The sequence below is a fragment of the Ambystoma mexicanum genome, chromosome 2p (assembly GCF_040938575.1).
Source record: "Ambystoma mexicanum isolate Mex_15411 chromosome 2p, UKY_AmexF1_1, whole genome shotgun sequence".
NCBI lineage: Eukaryota > Metazoa > Chordata > Amphibia > Caudata > Ambystomatidae > Ambystoma > Ambystoma mexicanum.
Genome location: NC_090923.1, coordinates 1,426,440,829 through 1,426,456,312, shown reverse-complemented (window position 1 = coordinate 1,426,456,312; position 15,484 = coordinate 1,426,440,829). Strand labels below are relative to the sequence as shown.

The 15,484-nt window shown below is 44.9% G+C and overlaps 1 protein-coding gene across 1 annotated transcript in view; it reads right to left on the bottom strand.

The window, feature by feature from the left end:
• The window catches only part of LOC138566067 (protein HEG-like), a 375,817-nt gene that overhangs the window by 210,471 nt on the left and 149,862 nt on the right, over positions 1 to 15,484 (bottom strand). The window contains exon 5 of the mRNA XM_069643099.1: positions 12,943 to 13,097. Within this exon, the coding sequence (XP_069499200.1) occupies positions 12,943 to 13,097 (155 nt within the window). The remainder of the gene's footprint in view (positions 1 to 12,942; positions 13,098 to 15,484) is intronic.

Below are 15,484 nucleotides of genomic sequence, written 5' to 3'. Positions count from 1 at the left end.
ACTGCACGAAAAAATCCAAAACTTGATGAGTCCTAAGCAATCACAAGAGTGGTGCAAACAAGGGGAACATTACACGATAAGGGACCAGTTGCCCTACTCCAGAAACCGCTTGTTCTTACCAAATCAGGAACTACGAGAACAAGTCATGTCCAGCTATTATGATTCCTTAATCGAAGGCCACCCGGGGATCGCAAAAACTTTAGCCAAAGTAAAATGGAATTATTGGTGGCCCACGTGGCGTAAAGACATTGTTCAATTTATCCGATCTTGTGGAGTATGCGCTCAAAACAAATCACCCAAACAGAAACCGGCAGGACTCTTGCAACCGTTGGATATCCCACCAGCACCCTGGCACACGTTATCCCTCAACTTTATTACTGACCTACCATCCAGTCAGGGATTCAACACCATTCTAGTAGTTGTGGACCTATTTTCAGAAATGGTACACTTCATCCTTCTAAAGGGGCTCCCAAATGCTTCCACTCTAGCAAAAGTATTTCTGGAATGCATCGTACGGCTCCATGGTTTCCCCTCGGTACTGGTTTCGGATCGTGGTACTCAGTTCGTGTCCAATTTCTGGAGGAAGTGCTGCTCTTTGGCTCACATTGACTTCCGACTATCCACCAGTCACCATCCCCAAACAGATGGACAAACTGAGCGAACGAATCAGACGCTCGAACATTATCTACACTGTATGCTCCATCAAGCTGAGGAGAGCTGGTCAGATATATTATGGATTGCTGAATATGCCTATAACTCCCTACACACCAGTACTGGGCAAACACCCTTCTATACCATATATGGTCAACACCCACACATTTCCGAGTTGGACACCCCTACGATCTTAGAAATGCCAGCAATTAAAACCTTATATGCAACCATTTCACAAATCTTCAAAAAGGCAGCAGAACACCTACTCCGAGCTAAGGATCGTCAGAAGAAATTTCCAGACCAACACCGAATCAAAGCCCCTAATGACCAAGTGGGGGAGAAAGTCTGTCAGGCATCCAGGCATGTACCCATTAAAGGGACCCGAACCTTCCGTCCAAGATACCTAGGCCCATACACTATCACCTCCGTGATAAATCCAGTAGCTGTCAAACTAGCCTTACCAGCTAATTTGCTAATTCATCCTGTGTTCCACATGTCTCTCTTAAAGCCTGTTCAACCTGGGACCCGTGTGACACCAGCACCGAAGCCAATAGAGATCGCAGGAGAGCCAGAATTCGAGATCAAGGACATCCTGGATTCCAAGTATGTCAGATCCAAACTATACTATCTAGTGGACTGGAAAGGGTACGGTCCCCAGGACAGAACATGGGAAGCCTGTGAATACATCCACGCACCTCGTCTGCTTAGGAGGTTCCACCAAAACCACCCAAACAAGCCAGGACCTGAGGGGAAAGCCACCTTGAGAGGGGCCTTGGGGGGGGAGTACTGTCACGATTCCTGCCCCCAGCCCCCCGGCATATCAGGCTGGTGCCAGGTCACGGCCACCTAGTCGGCCCCTAAGGGCCTCTCCATCTCCCCAGACACCTACTTGGACTCAGACATGGTGCCTTTGGCACCAAGCTCACACACAGTCCTGAGATCCACTTAGTATTGGACTTACAATGTATTATGGGGCAATGGATGCCCCCATGTAATTCAGTTCCTTGAACTGGATGAGCAGTCTAGTCTTTCGGGTGTGGCTCAGCCCAGGGATAGCTGGGATACCTACAGACTATTTAAACCACACCAGGCCTGAGAAACATGCTTTGCATTTCTGTGCACCTGCAGTGTGACACTCACCATGCTCGGATCTCCTGAAGAGGCCCACTTCTTTCTTCATCGCCAGCGCACATGCAAGAATAAGAACTTTGTTGCCAATACTCACCCCGAAGAGCATCCAAATTATGTCCAGCTCTTCCCAGTCTTGCGGATTCCTACGGCAGAGTCATCTCCATCTCGGCACGCAGCCGCCGCCGAACCAAAGGGGAGAAGAATAGAAGAAAAGACGTTAGTAAGCATTCTGCAATACTTAGCTCTCTCAAATTTGCAAATAGAGTTTAATCCTTATCTGAACTCCCGTCGATCGGACAACTTCTGCTCTGGAGCATCCCGCTGATCTGAAAAAGGGGAAAAGACACATCAGGTTAGCGCAAAACATTTAAGTGGCGCCGCACATCGCGCTTTCTCACCGCAGCTCATCTCCTCAGCTCGCTTCCATGCTGGGTTACTGCGGCACCTAAAAGGACACGGAAAAGACGAACATTGCTTAGTCCTAAGGAAGCCAATAAGCATCAGGCTCCACATTCCTGCTTACTTCAGCAGCGCATCACCATCCTCAACACCTTCATCAGCTAAGGAAAGAAAGACACAATATTAAAGGAACTACAGCCATCAGAACTTTTGTAAGACTCATACCAATTACCAGTCAGGCTGAAGCCGCAGCAAGCCCCATCCGCCGGGCCCGTGCCAGTGAAGCAACTAGGCACCCTCCAGCCCGCATCACCCAACACACCCCTGCATCGAAGGCAGGACGGAGAGTTCCCCACATCAAAAAACAAGGTAAGGAGAGGTCCGGCGGAAGGTTGAGACCTAGGGAAGAAAAGGGGGGCCAGACAAGCAAGACCAATAGGGAATTGACCTCTGATAATACTGTGTTTCAGGCCCAGTGCTTGGCTGAGCAAGTCCAGGGAAGGGTTCGAAGTTGTCGGAAGTCCGGACCGGCTGAGTGGCATCCCCGTGGATATCAGGTGAGCATTACAACCAGCTGCCATTATAACTATGGAATCAGAAACATACCAAAGGGAGAATTTATCAGAGCCCGTAGAAACTGCACTGAACACTCAACTTTGAAAGACGAATGCAAATTACTCACAGGGAGATTCAAAGCGAGAGGATATGGCAAGAAAATGATAGCGAAAGCACAGGAGAAAGTGATGAAACTCGATAGAGAAAGCACTTTAACCATTAACAAAAAACCAGCTAAAGAAGAGAAAATGAGCTTCATTACCACCTATTGTGCTGACAATGCAGTTCTAAAGAAAAATTGGCATTTACTCCAATTGGACCCCAATGTGAAGAAATATATTGATGACAACCCAACTATGATTTATAAACGTGCAAGAATAATTAAGAACTTTTTAAGTCCATCCTTTCTTCCAGAGGTGAAAAATGACAACACAACTACATGGCTTCCAACACTACCGAAAGGTTTTCGTAAATGTGGTACCTGCACAATGTGCAAGTATGCGTTAGACAACTCAACAATCTTTAAAGACAAATATGGAATTACGCAAAAAATTGAAGATTACATAAACTGTAAGACGAAGTATGTGGTATATGCTATCATTTGTCATTGTGGGGAAATATACATTGGCAGCACTATTAGGGAACTCAGAATAAGAATACAGGAACATCTATCAACCACTGGAAGTCAAACAATGAACCTACCATTAGCCCAGCATTGGCAGAAGAAGCATCAGATGGATGATAAAAAATCGCTGAGATTTGTAGGTCTTAAAAAAGTGACTTCAGGCCCAAGAGGTGGAGACCAGGAACTAAAACTTAGGCAACTAGAAGCAAAACTAATTTGCAAATTCCGAGCTGTGGAGAAAGGCTTTAACTCTGATAATGAGATGGCTTCCTTTTTGTCAACTAAGGGGTTTTTCTTACATTAGCTACGTAAACAACAATGTGCAATTGTGAAAATGATAAGGCGCCCCTCTCTTTTTTGGGCCTTAGAATGAGTTACGTAAATAATAATGTGAAATTGTTTCTCTTTGAGAATTTAGAATGAATGATGCTCACAAAGGGGAAGGCTACATGTAATAATTTGGATGAATTTGTTTGCTCGCAAATAACAGTACAGAATTGTTAAAATCCAAACTTGGTATAGAAAGGGATGTATGGTATCAGGTGAGAACCACACGTAGTACGGGAAGTGCTTGTACATTGACACACTGGGCTGACTTTCAACACAAACCCCATATCTGCCCAAAACATGGCAGCCACAATAGAAATTGAAGTAGGACCACAGGTTATATGAGGTGCGCTTCGGCACTTGTAACTTTTTAAAGCTGTTATCTCAAGACATTAATAACCCAATACACTAGCAATGACATTGCGAATATTTACGATACTTTAGGAATAATAAATCAACAATGATTCAAAACTGTACGGTAGTTCTTTAGCTTGAATTATGAATAAAAATAAAAACAAAATAATACACATCGTATTATTCAATTTCGAACATAAAACCTATTCTAAGGATCAGCATTACAACGAAATCTAAGGTGAAATGTGGTAAAAATAAACATTTCCCAACCAAACATGGCCGTCGCAACAGGATTCGAAGTAGAACCCAGTTGCTAGGCAACAGTTCTGTTGTTAGAAGTAGCTCGGCAGAGACGCCGAGTGGAGGAGGACATTTCTGCATGAGACTTAACAGTCAAGGTAAGCGTGCATGAGGGGCTATCGAATAGGGGGTTTGTCGCATCTTTCCCACGCGGAATCACGTGGTGATCTGTTTCACTTTTGTAAAAATTAATCCTCAAAAGATAGAAAAGCACGTAGATTATGTGTAATGAAACCACGAACGATTTAAAAGCACACAATTTTCCCTTTCTCTATTTTCGCTGTTATTGAGGCCATTGAGAGGATAGATAGGAAAGCAAGCGCTTCGCTATTCTTTCTCTCTGTTATTAAAGCTAGAGGCGTAAGTAAGCAAGAGTTAGCAAAGCACAGTCTTTTGTTAACCCACGCAACTTATTAATGACAACACCTGATGTAAAGTTCATGGGTGTAAAACCTGGCGTCATCAAAAAGATGACAAACAATTCATCCTAAATCACTTCCTTTTGACTTTGTAGAAGATTCAGGGATTTAACCCATGAAATCAACCCAAAGACCTAAAGAGAATATATATTTTTCAAACCAGCACCATTAGGTAACCTGACACCACACAAACCCTGTTTTTCATGAGTTATTCCATGACTACTGTTTGTTTATCTTGAGAAAGTCAATATCAAATCAAAAGATCTAACTTTGTGTTATTATTGTATTTCATTTTATTATTTTCTTTTTCTCTCTCATAATTGTCTCTCTACTACCCGCAACACTCCTACCCTTCACCCCCTTTAAAAATTGCCATTTTTATATATTTATATTTTTATTTATGAAAATTTCTTTTTTTGAGTGTTCTTACACAAATGGTTCTCATGCGATGATAAATGGGAATATCATTATGTTTGTTTTTTGCAAATTATATTTTTTCAAACATTGAATGAGAATAGCCCTGATTTGAAAAAGATGAGCAAGTCATCGAAACACGTGTAATCACATAGGGCACCAGAACATTATAAAACTGTACAAATAAAACCAAAAGAGTTCTTTGAACACCGAGAAGGGAGCCATTTGTCATCCTTTTTGGTAAAATGTGGGCGCATGGGAACATGTCAATGTAACCACACAAACCTAAAGTTAAATTAACTTTACTAGTCTCTTTAAATTTACTGACCCAGCACACCCTATCTTACTATAGAGTGCTGGAGGGGTTGCTTAACTTTCCCATTGTCAAAACACTCATGTAACAGTAAAATGTTACCTTTTCCTATTTTAAATGGCTGGTGGCAGTGGTTTAGATCAACTACAGTGATTTTTCGCGACCACTAACAACGGTAGCTCAAAATCAGGGGTAGCCATGTTTTTCAATATGGCGCCCCAGACCTATCTGTAAAAACAGACTCTGGTTATCTTTTTTTGCCATTTCTTTTAGGAAAAGTCCTTCTTGTGTTTGTCTCGGCGCGCCAAACCAGGTTTGGTCCCTTTGTTCGTGCCCTTTGGCGGGCTTCTGTGCTGAAGCCCTCCTCTGGTGCCAGAGTGTCTGGGGTGGGCAGCATGTGAGGGAGGTGCCCGAAACTGCCTGTGCTTAGTCTCCTAGGAGACCTGAATGCACTATGGTGTGATTGGCTGGCTGGCTGTCCGGCAAGGACAGCCGCCCTGCTGGGTGAGTGACAGCCAGGCTGAATGAATGGGGGGAAAACTGTTTAAAAGCAGGTCTCTGGGACTTGGAAAGCAGAGTCGACCACTGGAAAGAAAGAACCAAAGAGGAGAGGAAGGAAGAGGACTGTGAAGAGGACTGCTGCAACTCCTGGACGACCAGTGAAGCCCTGCTGCAGGTCCGAATTGCCTGAAACTCCGACAACAGAGAAGCCCTTCAAGGTTAACTTCTTCCCTTGAGTTTGGTGGGAGCAACCAACTCGCAAGCCTGGACACCGTTCTAGTCTGGTCGAATTTTCTTCAGAGTGCTGTCGAAAACCGGATAGCCAGAGGGAAGGAAACCAGGGGGTCTTTAAGGCACTCGCACCTTAAACCAACGTCTTGCTACAGCTTTTGGCCTCTTTGCTGGGCAGTGCAGGAACCTCCCGATGTCCTCCTTCTTGTCCCCACGACTGAAGCTCAGGAACAGCGAGATGTGCTTTAACTGCCACAAACAACTGCCTCAGCTACAGCTTTCTTCACTTAAAAGGTACTGTGCAAACGCGGTCCGGAAAGCTTTTCGGCCATCGAGAAAGTGAGTGAAACTTTCCTCAACTACGAAGGCTGGTCCTTCCCTAAACATTCGTCAAACTTTTCGCCTAGCCAAATCCTTTAAAAATCTGTGGCAAGGACTTAACCGTTACATACCAGAACTGTGCTATCCTATACTAAAGACTCTGAACCATTGACTTTGGCACAGGCCTTTTGAGAAGAATTGTTGGTTGTATTTAACTTGAGCCCTTTGCCTTGCCTATGATTGTATTTGGGCTCTCTATTCTTATAGCCTTGTCTTTTCCCTCCCTTTCTAAGTATCTAAAGTGCCATTTTGCTCACATTTAATTTTTGAGCTAAACTTGTTTAGTTACTTACCAGTTGGATTTTTGCAGTGTATTAGCGTGTGATATTGAGCTGCTTGTGCTAGTGTAATGTTTTATAAATGATTGAGTAAATAAATGTATATTCTTTTACTGATAAACCTTGAGTAAGTGTTCACTTGAATCACTCTATTGGTTGGTCCTTTGTGTAACTTGTTCTACTGCTCACTTAAACTCTTGAGATAAGTCTGGCTGCTCAGCCATCGCTACAACTTTACTGTGTAGTACAGGCTTGTACCAAAGGTGAAATTGTGCTTACACTTGTAGTCCTAATTGCCTATAGTGTTCCCAAGGGGTACTGCAAGTGATTCTGCCTAACAAACTCAGAAAAAGCAGCACAGAGGGCAAATGGACAAGCAGCTGGAGAAGGCAGGGAAGCTAGCATAGCCAGGGAGTTGTCCAGAATAAGGCTTTCCTATAGATTCTTTGCTAAGTAAGCTTTAAGAGTTACCCTTTCATGTTCTGTTAAGGCATACATCTGCCTGAAAGGTACAGTAGATCCTGCGACTAAATCGATGGCACAATGCTCACCACAATGAGGCAGAAGAACTCTAACAGAATTGTCTTCAAATAACTTAGCAAAGCATGCATATTTGGACGGAACCACAGAGATGGAGAAAATGGCTGGAGAAGGCATATCAATAGGCAGATTTCAAAGACTGTAAGAAGACTCATGAGATAAGGTGCAACCACACATGCATCTTTCTAAGCCCAAAAAGAGGGTTTTGGCCGTCCAATTGTTACAAGGGCTATGGTGTTTAAGCCAGGGCAAGCCGAATATCACTGTACATTGTACCATGGTTATCAAATCAAAAGAGAGTGGTTCTCTATGGGCTGCTACTTTCATAAGTAAGGTTTCAGGATGATGTGTGATGGGTCCCGGGGGGATCAGGGACGGCATCCACCCCTTCCAGGGGTGTGACGGTTACTTCCTGTATCACAGTTAGATGATGGTTTTGTGCCCGGTCGATATCTAAGAATATGCCTGATGCTATGACAGCTGGTCCCACCCATCTTGTGGATTCAGTCGTTAGAGAAATCTCAACAACGAGATCCAAAAGACGATTGTCCTCTGCACTAGCTTGAGCCACCGTAGGATAGGCAGGAACTGTTAATGAAACCCACTCCTTCGTTTCCTCTAGGACTGGGTACTGGTGTTTCCTGAACTTTGTGGTGGTGCAATAGGACAGTTGCGTACTAAATGCTCCAAAGAGGCCTAATACATACAAAGGCCAGTCTGTTGATGGCATTGGCATTCTGCATCTGTCAATGGGCCTCTGGCCATGGCAGCTTGCATAGTTTCAGGTCGATCTTTAGCATTACTAAAAGGTGGTGAATAAATAGGTGGTCTAGGTCGAAATGTCCTCTTTTCGATCCCGCGCTCATTCAATCTGTACTCCGCTTGCAATTCCAATGAACACAGATCTTGTAATGTTGATGGTCTACGTACCCTGGCTAATTCATCTTTCAGCTCTATGGAGAGGCTTCTACGAAACTGGACTTCTTCTGGCTAAGCGGCTTCGGTAGCAAGAATCTTAAACATAGGGCATAGGCCAGGACATCTTGTGGAAACACTCCAGGAGGGCTTCTTGAGCAATATAAGTCAGTTCAGGGTGACCAAACATCCCTTTTAAGGCATTAACAAAGTCTCAAAAATGTTCCATCAAGGGGCTCGGGTGTTGACTAAGCGAGTAGCCCAGGCTAAAGCAGCTTTAGACATATTAGTAACTAGATAGCCCACTTTACTTCACTCAGTAGGAAAAGCACTGGGGCGCAAAGAGAACTGAATCGAACAAGCATCCAAGAACTGTTCGAGGCTCTTAGGATTCCCTTTACCCAATGCAGGTGAAGGATTCTGGGGTGTTCTTTGTGCAACCGCCTGTTGTAAAACAGCATTTTACACCTTAAAGGCTTGAACTTCGGCTGTTAAACCCTGGACGTCAGTGACTAATTCCTAATCCTGAGCCTGTTCTGAGCCTCTCAGTGCTACGCTGATGACACTCAACTCATTTCCAAGCTGCCCTCTGCCACCTCCTCTCCCTCTCTCATCTCTGATTGCCTAACTGCCATTCAAGATTGGTGTGCCGCCAATGATCTTTTTATGAATGCCAGCAAGACGGAGATCCTCCTCATCGGCACACCTTCACCATCCTTTCCCCTCACTCTCTGGCCGGCCTCCCTTGGCCCTCCTCCTACCCCCACCTGCGAGGCTAAGAACCTCGGGGTCATCTTTGACTCCACCCTTTCCTTCTCCGCCCACATCTCTGAGGTCTCTAAAAAGTCAAATTTCCGACTGCACCTCCTCAGAGGTACTCTGCCTTTCCTCTCCTTCCCCCAGAAGCTCATGGTATCTCAAGCTCTGGTTCTCTCTAGCTTGGACTATTGTAACAGCCTCTTTCTAAATCTACCTGCCTCTACTCTCCGCCCTCTGCAACTAATCCAGAACAGGTCTGCGGGACTTGTCCTTGGCCTCAAGCCCAGGGATCGTATCTCCCCAGCTCTGAAATCTCTCCACTGGCTCCCAGTGGATGCAAGGATTAAATTCAAAACCCTCTGCATTGTCCACAAGGCTTTCTGGGGCCTGGGTCCAAAATACCTTCAGCTATCCCTCCGCAAATACCTCCCCTCTCGAGCTCTTCGCTCCTCTACCTCCAACTCACTCAGGGTCAGTCGTTTTTCTAAGAAACGAGCTGGGGGTAGATCTCTGTCTTCGGCTGGGGCCTCCCTCTGGAACAGCCTCCCTGCCACTCTAAAACTTGAGGAGAACCATCTCCGGTTCCGGAAGCAACTCAAGGCCTTCCTCTTTTCTTCTGCCTTTGCTCCCCCTCTCCCCTGCTGATCTGTTCTCTCTTGGCACTGTGCACCTGGCCACCCTCTGTCTTTTGGGCCCAGGTACCTGCTCATCCTGCCACCCTCCCGCACTGCCTCCGGGCCACCCCTTGCACTGGGGTCTGTATCTGTACCCATACAGCCCCCCTTTTTCTTCCTGCACTTATCAGACCTACCCTGTCTGCTGCCTTAAACCTAGCACTTGCAAATTGCTGGCTGCATTACTACTTTTTGTTGCCTTTATTATTTATTTATTGTTATTTATCTGTTTCTCCTCTGCTTCGCACTTTCCACCTCTTCCCCCTTCCATGCACTTTTCCCCTCCCCCCTCTCCCATGCACTTGCGCGTTCTCAATGTCACTGGGCCTAGTAAGATCGCTGTTTTGTTCTCCCCTGTTCCCCTCCCTTGCCTTGTCGTACTCTGAAACGAGCGCAATAGAAATTAAATATCAATCAATCAATCAATCAATCAATCAAAGCAGTCTGAGAGCGTTGGCATTGCAATCTGTCGCCCACAGATCTCACCTCTTGCTTCTTATGCCGATGACAGTGCTAGAGGTAAGGCCTGACCATCCTGGAAGCCACCCTGTCAAGCAGAGCTAATGAAAGTCTCCTGGCGAGGTAGCCCTCTGGATGTGGAGGAAAAACTGGACCCAGGAAAAACCTCCACTTGCAGTCTTGAGAAAGAGCACTTGAACTCCAATCCAGAGAACACAGGAACAGCAGCACGGAGGGCAAATGGACGAGCAAATGGAGAAGGCAAGGAATGTAGCGTAGCGAGGGAGCTGGTCTGAAGGTACATCAAGAAGGGAAGGAGAGATAGTATAGAGAATAGCAGCAGACAAGGAGCCAGGAGACAAAGCAAGAGGCACAAGGAAAAACTCACAGGAGGAGCGTACGCTCATGGGTGAAGGCTGGTGTGACATGGGGATGCAAGGATGTGATTCCTTTTACTTCCTGATCATCGCAAATGAGGAAGCATTATCATGCCCACAAGGTGCATAGTGTGTACAGCATGAATGCGGCAGCCATATTGGAATGGTTGTAAGGGCCTCTAGCAAGCATACTGAGTACAATGCAACAGTGGCAGAATCCTGACAATGAATTTGGTGGAAATCAGGAAAAGAGAGAAAATCGTAAGGAGGTTGGTAGTGGAAGTCATCAGGAGGAGTTTGGAAGACAACAGGGAGTGGGTGGTGGAAGGTATCAGGAGGTGGTTGGAAGTCAGCACAGGGATGGTTGGTGGAAGTCATCAAGAGGTGGAGGCTGTAAACCTATATGGGGTAATTGGGGGAAATCACCAGGTTGTGTGTGGTGGAAATGATCAGAAGGAGGTTGCAGTAAGGAGTTTGGGGGAAAGCTTTAGGCTGGAGTGGCGGTAACTAGCAAGATAAGGGAGGAAAGAAATGGCACATTTGGCCCCAAGCAGTGGATAGGCATGAAATCCCTATATGAACCTTGTTGAACCCACGGTGGGAGGTGGAATGTGTGCATGAATTGGGGCTAAGTAGAAGGACCATTAGAGGAGTAGAAAGGATGTGGACAGGGGAGTCATTAGGACCCTATCAGAGGGAGGTGAAAAGGCCCTCTTAAGCTCATCTTTGGTAACTGGGGAAGGCAAACACAGTTGGGTCTCTTAAAGTTCAGGAGAAGCTCCAAATTATATCTCATCTTGTATTTTACAGTTCATTGCGGTGACAAGGCAATGTATACAGGAGTTACAAGGATGAGAGCTGTGATAATAACACACCATCAACAAGATCCAAGCCAGAGGAAATTCAGAGAGATTATCTTAAAAATGTGTAGGATGGGGGGAGCTTTAAAAGGAAACCATTGAGCTATTGAAACAGTAGAGACTGACATTTTATGTTTTGAGACTGGTCGATTAGCGTTTTAAGTTAAATATAACCCATTTTAACCAAACGTATATTCCCTCCCACCCCACACAGACAGCCTCATTTCATGTTTACCTCCCTTTTCCCTCTGTTAGTAACAACACCAGATATGTGGCTTTGAAAAAGAGTAATTCCATTCTTTTCACCAAATGGGAAGGAACTTAAAAAAAGCATTTACATTCTGACAGTATAAAGCAGTGGAGAGAACATGACATGAAGAGATTGAAGATGGAAGGATGACAGGAGAGACATAGCAAGGAGCAGGGAGGTCAATTGGTTGAGTGATAAATTGATGGAGAGAAGAAATGAAGAGAGGTGAAAGGGCAGAGAAATCAAACGGAGAGATGGATGGGCCGATGGATTCATGGAAATTCTACACATCAATAGTTATATGGTGAAATAAAGATAAGTAAGCAGCTAACAGGTCGCACGTACATGACATGCATGATGGCTGTGAGATTGATGGATGGGTGAATGGATGGGCATACTAGGATCTTGTGAATGACCTGTTTCCACCACACAATCAAATAGGTTATAGGAGCATCTCCATGAACTCTACATAGGAGCATCTCCATAGGAGCATCTCCATGAGAAACACTTGTGTACAGGCGCATTATCAATGCCATATCATATCATACCAACACCAGGATGGGGCATGTACAGAAAACATAGCATACACTTCCTGTCTTAACTTACGTGATCTTGATACAATACCGTCAGTGAGTAAACTGATCAGGAAATGTACTTTCTTTCTTTAGTGATAGTCTCCATCTCACAATGGATGCTATATTGGAAAATTCTTGGAATTTGCTCTATGCTAAAAAGTGTTTCTAATGATGAAGATGTTGGAGTGGGCAGGGGCCTCTCTAGGTAACAGGGATTATTAGAGAATTCTGAATAATGGAAGGTAAGGCTGTGGATATCATTCATTTTGGGATATTTTGGAAATCTGAACAACCTAGGAAATGGAGAAACCATTTGGGAGCTAGTTCCATTTGGTGAAGGATTTTGAAATTGTGGACATCAAAGTGAAATTTTGAGAACCTGTACAAAATATTGAGGACAATACAGAAACGTGGATGGCTAATATGTTCCCTTCCTCACTGCTTCCTCTGCACTTGGAGTGCGATGCACATTTCTCTAATAAGTCTGGTTTGCCAGTCTGCTAGGTTTGTTAACTGAAATTCATTTTGGGATGTTGGGCTATAGAAAGTGAGCCCAAAGCTCTGCATTGGACGGATTGTGCACACACTCTGAGATTTGGGGCTTCTAACTACTTCGAAACCTGTGCTTAAACAGGAGAAAAGAAGATTTCTCACTTTGGTATGAAAGTCTGCGCAACCGGGAATCACATCTGACAGGACTTGCTCCACACTCCATCAGGTAGCGATCAATGGTCCCAGTCACGGTTTCCGTCGAGATGTTTGAGAGAGTCGAGAAGGAGTGCAGGACATACACAGTGTCAATGCTTGGGCTGCAAGAAGGCAAGGACAGAGGAAAAAACATTATTCACGCCTCTTGGGAACTACAAAGGCAAATAAAGAGTGAAGGGTTTACAGGATTCACACATAGTAACACTCTGGAACAAAGGAGGTCTTGGAGACCCAGTCAAGTTGTTATAACACTCTTTAAAATCTTTAAATGATTATGAATGGGAAAACACAGCAATAAGAGGTGTGGCTACTGCAGTCATAGTGACTAACCCATTTGCAAAAGTATATTGTTACACTTACCTCTATGCAGTGTAGTATTTCGGCTTTCTGCTGACCTAGGCCCAAATAAGTGCACGCGCCCCACCCAACATAACTCTACCTCTGCCAGACTCTGCACCTTCATCAGATTTACCCCTTCAACAAACTCTGTCAGCGTTGTCCAAACTATGCTCCCATTATGTCCCCCATTTTGGTTCCATAACATTATAAGGACCTTTTTAAGGTTGCAGGGATCTGAAAGTTATTGCTTCCACTCACTTAATTGAACCCTGCCATCTTCTATGTTATGTTAGTTGAACAAATGTTTTCAGATCTCTACTGCCCAAGATTCGGAGAAGGCAGTGTGTTCTACACTTTGAGTGCACTAGCAGTAATTGTTATGGCTAATTGTCTACTTTTGGTTAAGTCCAAAAGCAATCTTTTGAAGGAAGTGATAAGAACATAAGCTGTCTGCGAACTGGACAGAAGTGAGAGAAGGTTGGAATGAGGAATGCTAATATCTGGTTTCTCTCACAAATTGCCTGGTATCACTATGAGAAGCACCTAGACTGGTCAGTAATATTAATGTAACAACTACATTTCTACATCCGGTCTTGTCAAATGGTAAAGTTTACGTATGAAATATATGCAAGTGGAACAGGCACATCTTATAAAAATGCTGAATACAAATAACCCAACCCCCTTCTCATGGTTACAGCTCTGGTGTTAGCAGGGGCAAAGTGAAAATGTTATGTTATCGTACATTTGTATAGCACCTTAAATACCATTCGTATGATCTCAAAGCGATGTGGGTTGAATGCCCTTGGGGACCGTAGTCCTGGTCAGTGGCGAGAGTAGGGTAGCATATAGTGCTTAGGTGCACTCAGTAAGTGTGCAGCCAGTGCGGTTTACGTGGAGGTGGCCGCATTCTAATGCTAGGTGTGGTCCATTGTTTGAGAGATCAAGGGAATGTGTGCAGCAAGGTAATTGGCCTCCGAGTCTGCATTCTGGCTCCTGTTTGCCTGTGTAAGAGATTATGTGTGCAGTTAGGCCGATTTCTTCATGGGGTATAACTGCGTTCTAACAGAGTGTTGAGGTGCTCATGGAGTAGTGCAGGTATGTATGCAGGTAGACCGGAATTGATTGAGGGGTGTAGCTGCATTCTATTGTTTGTTGGTGTAAAGTGGAGATTGAGCATATTGTAATGTATTGTAAATGTCTGTGCTTATTGGTAGGAAGCCTGTGTTCCTGGTTACTTTCCGGAACCCAATGAGATGGCCGTGTCTGTCCTGATGGTCCGTGATAATGGATCTCCAAGAGAGATTCTTTGGCTGTTGCAGAGTATGTTGTATTTGCCTGGTGGACGGTCCTTTTTCCAGAGGCTCTGTAGTAGGTGTGTCAGAGGGTCAATTTTCCAGGTCCTTGGTCATAGTTTATGGTGTGTGGCTGGGCAAATTCCTGACATGTTTGTGGCTACTGCATGATTCTCAGGAGAGTCCAACCAAGCATAGTTGCTATAACGCCTCGAGTTCTTGGCCTAATTCCGAAGTAGGTCAGGGCTGCTTGACTTGAGCATATACCACCTTGTGTACCCGATAGGTGACATGATATGACTCATCCGCAATGTTAGAAACATAAGTGCTATGAGGCTCTGCAGTACCAGCTCTGTGTGTTGATTCCCAGATAGGAAACATGGCCTGATGTTGTAGGTTGAGAGGGGGTCCTGCGATGGTGGCTTTGTGTGTTGATTCCCAGATGAGTAAGGTTAATGATTAAGCTCAGATATGGGTGCTGTTGAGCTCTAGGTTACAGGTTGATATGTACAGAAGGACATCTCCTGGTCTTAGAGTGTGCTTGCCTGGTCATGGCATATGATTATACTGAAGGCAAGAACTAGGTTTGGAGATTGTGGATAATGGGATTTGGAGTGCTGGGGGGGGGCATGACCAAACTTGTTGGTGCAATGGGGGCTGCTAAGCCATTGTACTTGAGCTGGGGTGCAGAGAGCCCACAGCTGCCTAGCCCAGAGCCTGCTGGTCTCTTGAGCTGGCTTCCGTGCCCCTACCATTCTTACTTTTCTGTGGTGATGCCTTATTATCCAGCTTCCTTGGCTGGACTGTTCCTATTTCGAGATAATGCTGTTCTAGCCGATTCTGGAGAAAACTGGCCA